We start from the raw sequence: 8825 nt of genomic DNA, 5'->3' as shown, positions 1-8825 counted from the left end.
TTAGCGAAAAGTCATTTAGTCTACAATATAATAATTAAAAGATACAATAAAAGTATATTGAAAATTATACGTGATTATTGAGTTGGAAAAATGTATATTTCCTCTTTTTTCTTTAAAAAATTTTTATTATGTATTTTAACATATGCACTAAAAAATGATCTCAACATTTTATTAAGGAATATTTTTCTTAAAAAATTTTTAATAATTATTTAAATTATATATTTAAAAAAAAATACATAAGAAAAATTATAAATGAATTTATCACTTTTTATAGTTACGTTCACTTATCTCATAAATCAAAAGTGCATAACAATTTGGTTATTTCTTTTTGTTGAAAAAGGAAAGTAAATACATAAACATTATGAGTTGTAAAGAATTATAATTATTTATTTTTTATTTAATAAACTTCAGGAATTGGTTGTACGAACAAATTTTAATAAAATTACAATAAATTTTACAGTTATGTAATTATCACTAAAAAAGTCAGTAATATTCTCTAATTTCTCACGTTGTTAAGTATATCTTAAATGTATAAATATATATATATTTATATTTCTTAATTATTGTACATTTTACATGATTTAATAAAAATGGGAAAAAAAAAAAAAAAAAAAAAACTATGAAAAATGAAAGGTTAATTTATAAAAGTGGTTAAAAAGCTAGTTATTCAATATTATTTAAGTTACAGTTATAACCAATTCTATTCTCTAAAAAAAAAAAAAAATTAGTTGTTAATAAAAATTTTAATATGCACATATAAATATATACATATATATATATATATATATTTTTTTTTTTTTTTTTTTTTTGCATAAATGTTCATAATTTTTTTTGGTTAATTAGCTTTTATTAATAAAAATTAGCATTTTTTTTTAGTCTTTATTTTCGTTGTTTTTTTTTATTTTCAGCCTTTTTTATTATTTTTATTTTAATGTGTTAAATATTATTTTGAAGATATAAATATATTTTTTTTCTTTTAATGTATTCATCATATTAATTTAATTATATTTCTTATTTTTTGTGTGCTTATTCTGATTTGAATGATTATTTCTTTCTTTTTTTTTTTATATTCCTCTAAATTTAATAATTGAATACTTGTGCATAAAAAAAGAATTAATTTATCCTATGAAAGAAAACATATATACCAATTTATATTTTTTTTTTTTATGTTCATTTTTGTTTTTATCTTTGTTTCCGTTTTTATTTTTAAATGTCTTAATGTCTTTTTTTTGTTAAGAGTATCTTCTTATTTTTTATTTTTAATTTTCACATATTATAAAAATTTAATATTCTTTTTTTTTTTTAAATAATTTTTAATATAAACGTTATTTTTACACAGTTGTTAATTTACTATTTATATCATATATATTTATTTTAGTACTACATTTAAAATAAATTCCATTATATTATTTCAATATATCAACAACATATAAATAATAATAATTTTATTGCTTGTTTCTTTGTTTTAATATCTCATTTCTTTTACCTTTTCTTTTTTTAGTATATCACAAAAAATATTCCTTAAAATTTATTTTATCTGTATAGTTTATCTTTTTAAATTGCATTTATGACAACGCTACTAAAAATTTCATTTTTAATGTATTTTTATAAATTTATATAGTACTTTATGATAAATTTACGTTTTATTTTGTATTTATCAAGATATATAAAATAAATTTTGATTAGTTTAAATTGTTTTCCAGTAATTATTAATCTTAGATGAATTTTAAAAAAAATACTATAATGTTAAATGAATAAAATACATAAATAGTTTTTAAGAATTCCATCATTTTAAATATAACGAAGCATTGTAATTTGCCTGAAGAAATAATTACTTTTATTTATATTCATTTCCTTTTTTTTTTTTTTTTTTTTTTTTTTTTTTGTAAATATAAATCGTTACAGTGTCTACATTTTTTTATAAAAGCCCCTAGTATATATGTATATTATTAAACAGTTTTCCATAATTAAATGAAAAATTATTATTATATGGTATTTAATTTATGACATTTTCATTATATGAATTTGTTTATTTTTAAAGAAATTTGTATATTTGTTGTTTAATTTATTATATTAAAAAATATTAACTTCATAAAGAGAAAAATCAATAAAATAATAAATTTTTTAATATAATTAAGCATTCATATTTATATTTATGTATGAAATGTTTTCATTTAATAGAGTTTGTATTTGTTAGGTATATTTAGAATTTAAAAATTGTATCATTATTTATTTTAAATGCTAAAGATTTTACGCATACATAAATAAAATAATATATTTTAAACCTGTTTATAACTTCTATTTCTTGATATTTTACCTCAATATTTATCATTTTAATTTTTTTATACTATAAAAAAGTTTATACTTCTAATAGAAAAAAGAAACAAGTAAATTAGAATAGTCTTCCTTTTTAATACAAATAACACTATCATAAAACATTTAGTTAATATTATTATTTTGTTTTATTTATATTTTATTTACTTTTTTTTTTTTTTCTGCATTATTTTATTATTAAATAACATTGTATTGAAAAATTTTAATACGTAATTTAAGTACTAAACTATTTTCTAGGTTTTTTTTTTAAATAACTTATAATAGTAAGTACAAAGTTAGCTTAATAATATTATTAAATAAACAATAATAAAATTAAGAAAAAAAAAAAAAAAAATAAAGCAAAAAAGAATAAATTCAAAAACTTCAGTAAGGCTGGAAATAGCACAAGGATTATTATAACCTAAAGACAACTAAATTTAACATTTTTTTCTTATGATAAAAACTCAAAATCAAATAAAAAGAGAATGAATAATATAAGTAAAAAAATAAATAAAAATACTTCGATACAATACCAAAATGAAAATAATGAAACAAATAATTGTACTTTTTTTGAATTACAAAATAAAAACGAAAGAAAAACTGACATAGAAAATAATGACGAAAATGATTCGTTAGATAATTTGACTTATATTAACAAGTATTTAACATCCATTTTTGATCTAGAAAATGATGATGACTCTTCATCAAATGAAAAAGATTTAAAAAGTATTAACGTAAGTAATGATTTTAGAAAAACTGTTTCTCATTTTCAAACAAAAAATAATAATGTTAATGTTGAATTGGAACTAGATAATACATATGAATATGAAACTCTGGAAAAAGAAAATGAACAAAATTTTATTTCTCAAACTAAAACATTGAGTATGGAAAACAATGATTTTTTATGTAAAGATATAAATTTTAGCAATGAAAATAACTTAAAATTGAAAAAATCCAGAACATATTTAGATGAAACAGAACGGAAATTTTTGGAAAAAGAAAAAACATTAAATCAATTTTATTCGTTTAACAAAAATTGTAACATGAAAAAAAACGAGGAAAACTTCAATTTTCCATTAAATTATAATACAAATTCTACAAATAAAAGGTGTGAAATGGCAGATTCATTTTATGAAGATATTGCAAAAGAAAACAATTTAATTAAGATGGATGATAATATGCTGAAGGATATTTTATTTTCTTTGAATAAGAAAAATGCACAGGAATATAGTGTAAACACAAAAAAAAAGTCAGTAAGTAATGCAAATAATAATGAAATGTATGAAGAAGAAATTATAAAAAATAAAAAAGATGTGTTAAATCATAATATAAATCATCCACTTAAATACAGTAAAGAATTTATTTATAGTTATTTCAGTAATCAATGTAATATGGATAATGAAGAATTAAAAGAGGCATTCAATATTGAAGAGAACGAAGTAACAGATATAAAATCGAATTTATGTAATAACACAAATAACCAATTTCAAGATTCTGTAAATGGAAATGATAAAGAACGTAAGAAAATTGATAATGAAAAAGATTTTAACATTTATGAAAAAAATAGAAATTCATATTCAGATTTTTATTATACAAATGAAAATAGTATTTTAAATGATAATTTTCACAATTCTTATATAAAAAATACAAAAGAAAATAAAGATGGAATTTCTATAATTTTTGGAAATTCAGAAGTGTGCGAAAATAATTCACATTTTTCCAGACAGTTTAAGGATAATTTGAACAGGAAAATGGATTATAATAATTTTTCTCAAATAAGTAATAATTGTGAATGTTTTAATTTAAATAAAAATTATATTTTTACTTTAGATACACATAAAAAAAAAAATCCAATGTGCCATAGCCAGTTAAATCAAAATGAAGTTTTCATATCAAATGAAAGTGGTATGGATTGCTTTAATATGTGCAACACTAACTCTAATGTGAAAAATAATACTCAGAAAAAAAATTCTTCAAATAATGTAGATTTAATGAAAAATCCTTTGAAATATAACTCAAAACTTCAACAAAATAAAAATGAAAGGAAAAAAGAATCTGTCGAAGATAATATGAGCGCTTCAAATTCTGAAATCAGTTTTTCGAAAAATCCTATTTTAAATATGAATAAAATATATTTATATGAATTATATAAGAATTACGTAGAAAATAATTTTAACATAAAAGATAATGATTCAGAAATACATCAGAGCTTATTAACATTTTTAAATAATGAAATTAATAATAATGGAACATACAGTATTAATAATAGTATTACAACAAATTCTAATATAGATGTGACACACTCAGAAAATAAAATATATAATTATAAAAATGATAACAATAGTGATTTATCTTTTCAGAATAAATGCGATGAATTACATAAACATGCGAATGGAAATAACATTGCTAGAAATATTAATGATAGAAATTACATTGGGAATATAAACTTAAACGAAATGTCATCAAATGTTGTATTAGATAAAAATAATTTTAATTTAGATAAAAATAATTTAAAATATTTACTTAATTATAACATAGACTCAAATATAAATAATAAAAATTCTATAAAAGTGAATTCATTTAATGAAACATTTAAGGGAGATGAAAAAAATAAAAGCGTAACGTTTGATACTTTGAAAAATAAGATTAAAAATTTATTAGAATATGAAAAAAACGATGATCTATTAAGTGAATATATTATAGATACATTGAATGATTATAATAAAAGAAAGTATAACACTGATAATAATATATGTAATGACAGTTTTAAAATTAATGAGAAAATAGAACCTTTGAATAAAAGAAAAGCAGATTACTCAGAAAATAGTGATATAATAAATCATAATTCGTATAATTTAAACAGGGAATTGAAAGAAATAGAATGTGATCAAAATATTAATGTACTTCAAAATATGGAAAGTAATGAAACAAATAATTTTGACTATAATTGTATACAAAACAGAAATAAACTACACTATGAAAATACGAATGAAAATGTTCCGAAAGAAACAATTTTGGATAACATTTTACGTGAGAATAAATCGAATATGTGTAATTCATATAAAAGCATTAATATTAATGATTTAAGTTTATTATTAAATAATGACTTGGTAAATAAAAACAGTAATCAGTACACTAATATGAAAAATATTAGAAGCAACGATAAAGAAAATTGTTTAAACCATTGTGATGAATTTAATAAAATGAACGAACTAATAAATTTACCATTTTCCAATTCATTGTTATTAAATTTTGAAAATAATAACCAAAGAAGAAATTTTAGTGCAGATGAGATGATAATTAATGAAAAGGATAACAAATTTAACTCTTATATAGAACGCTTCCAAATGTTAGAAAAAAAAAGTTTTAGAAATAAAAAGACATTAAATTATAATTATAGTCAGGAAAATCCCTTCGCACATAAATTAAAAGATTTAAAAGAAGATGATAATTTAAAAAAAAGTAAGAATTTATTGAGCAAGAAAAGTTTCAATGTAAAAGAAGATAAAAATGAAAATACAAAAAAAGTTCATTATGAAAAAGCAAAAGGTTCTACGTATATAAAAAATAAAAGTAATATTATTGACAAAAATAGCTTAGAAAATAATTTTATAGATAATAAATTTGAAAATAATAATGTTATATCTAATTCAAATTGTGTAAAAAATGGAGAAAAGGAGAGGATATTTGAATATTTACAAAAGCATTTTAATTATAATAAATTCAGTGATGACTATACAAAGGGTAAATACCAAAGCGAAAAACATGATTCTATTCCTAATAAAGATGATTACTATCTAAAAAGTAAAAGTATGTTTAATGACAAATATAAAAATGCATTCGAATTTTATGAAAATGATTATTTAAGGAATGAATATAGTTTGGTAGAAAAAACATATAATGAGGAAGAAAAAAATAATTTTTTGAGTTTTAATAAAGAATCAAAATTCTCTTGCAGGAATCAAAAAAAGTTTGATAAAATATGGAATAGAAATAACTATTTAAAAAAATTTACTAAGACATGCGACAATAATGAAGTAACAATAGGTGATATTAAAGAAAAATTAAAAAGTAAAAATTCTATGCCTAATTTAAAATCAAAAAAGCAAAGTATGGAAATAAAAGCATTAACACTTGAAGAAATGAAATTATTATTAACTGAAGAAGATCAAAAAGATTTAGAAAAATTATTACAATCACTTTATGATGACAGAATATTACCATTATTATTTAATGTAAAGGGTAGAGCAGAAGAACTTCAATATAAAGATACAATAAAAAACAATATTAAGACAGCATATAGTTTATATCCAGAAAAATATCAAATAAAAAAAAATGATTCTGCTGATGATTATATAATATATTTTGCTAATAAAAAGGTACAAGATGATTATTTTCTCTCCATTAATAACTTAAAAGATATCTACGATCCAAGTATTTGGAAGGAATTTGAAAAATATTTAGAAGAAATAGCTAATTCGGAAAATCCAAGTTTATATACTTTTTCGGGAGGAAGATATGGTATGGCTAAAGAGTTGAAAAGGAGAAATCTACCATTTTTTAAAGGATTATACTTGGGTGAATTGTGTCATATTGTTCATATAAGTACCAATAAAAAAATAATAGCATATGAAAATAATTATTTAAAACCAATTTCTCAGTGCCATAAATATACTAATGCTAAAATGGGTATAGTTAATACTAGTGGAACAGATATAGAAAATTATATCACTACTATGGATGAATTAAGACTTTATTTGAATAAATTATTGAAATATTATAAAGGAGGATTTAATATATCTACACTAAAAAAAAAATTAAAAAATAGATTTAACAAGCAAATTTGTGAAAGTGTTTTTCATTGTATAAAATTGATAGAAGTCTTACAATTAGATGAACTAAAGGATGTATGCTCTGTAGATAAGCAATCAAAAATTGTAAAAAGTGCTAAAGATACATTATAACATACAAAAAAATAATAATCTATTAATTTTTATTATAAAGAAAATTATTACATTTTAATTATTAGTACAAGATATATAATGACAAATATATATATATATATATATCTCATTTATATATACACATATTATATGCCAATTTTCTCATAACAGTCATATTATGTTAATATGAAATATTATAATTTACATTTGTATATTTTAAAATTTTCGTAATTTTTATTATATATTATATTTATTTATGAAGATATATATTTATCTAAATATATATATATATATATTTGTATATATATATATATATAAATATTGATCCTTGCACTCTTTTCCTATTCACATATAATTTATATATAGATTTTTTTTTTGTTTTTTGTTTTATACTTTTTTTTTTCGTACAACACTATTAAATTGTAATATTTAATTATAGAAAATATTTTTAACTAAAGAATAAGAAAATTTTCTTTTAAAATTATAGCATCATCGTAATACCATATCGAATTTATAATTCATTTGTTATTCTCTTCTAACTTTTTATTTATTTAGAAAATATATTAAGTTTACAATATATTTATTAGTATTCTAAAAATTTTTTTAGTGTTAACATTTTTATTCTTGCAGTAATATCAAAAACATTTAAATCCTTAAATAAATTATTACCTCTTATTTATAAAAATTCTTAGATATTAAAACTTATTTAATAGAATTTTACTTATTTCATTATATATAAATATGTTTTTCATATATTTAAAATAATTAACATTCCATACTTACAAATATATAATTTTATTCGTTCATTTAAAGTTTGTTCAATATTTTTCTACCTTATTATTTCACATTTTTGTATCTTTTTTATTTTCTTTAATAGAAAAAAAAATACATTACCCACCGAAATTTAAAATAATAATATTAGTACTAAATATATGAAAAAAAAAATAAAATAAAATAAAAAATAATTTAAAATATATTTAAACTTGTTCTATCAATACATCATTAGCATAATTTCTAAAAAAAATAATATGTATTATCATATTCTTTCAATTAATATCAAATCGTAATTATGTTCCTTTTAAGTTTACAATCATTTTTTTTTTTTTTTTTAATTTAAAAATTTATAATAAAATATTTTTTTGTTTTACATTTTTATTTAATTTTTTTTTTTTATTTTTGCTTTTAATATGTTATTTTTATATTTATTATTTTAATATGATCATAGTCAAATTTTTAAAAATAGAAACTTCAAAAAAATATTTACCTTCATAATGTTTACATAGATTTATTAAATATAAATTTTATTTTAAAAATATAGAGCTATAAAAAATGCTAACTTTAAAGAGCGTTTTATTATAAGTATCACATTTTTTTAAATGTATAACAATTTTAAATTATAAAATTAGGATTATGAATTTTTTCATTTTTTTTTAATTATTTAATTGTGTTATATTATTTGAAGTATATTTTTTTTTTAAAAAAAAAGAAAAAAAAGGAGCATAAACTTTCTTAAAGATATATATATAATAGCAATAATTCATTTATGAAAATTATTTAAAAAAATATATA

General features: G+C 18.1%; 1 protein-coding gene across 1 annotated transcript; it reads left to right on the top strand.

The window, feature by feature from the left end:
* Nucleotides 1-2798: 2798 nt before the first annotated feature.
* On the top strand, nucleotides 2799-7277 carry PGAL8A_00291900 (conserved Plasmodium protein, unknown function; the record flags this gene model as incomplete). The annotated part of the gene is made up of 1 exon (XM_028671918.1): nucleotides 2799-7277. One exon carries the CDS (start codon nucleotides 2799-2801, stop codon nucleotides 7275-7277), a length of 4479 nt encoding a protein of 1492 aa, XP_028528523.1.
* Between the last annotated feature and the right edge of the window lie 1548 nt (nucleotides 7278-8825).

This window comes from Plasmodium gallinaceum, assembly GCF_900005855.1.
Source record: "Plasmodium gallinaceum strain 8A genome assembly, contig: PGAL8A_v1_87, whole genome shotgun sequence".
NCBI classification, from domain to species: domain Eukaryota; phylum Apicomplexa; class Aconoidasida; order Haemosporida; family Plasmodiidae; genus Plasmodium; species Plasmodium gallinaceum.
Note: the sequence above shows the minus strand (reverse complement) of the source record. Positions and strands in the feature narration are given on the sequence as shown.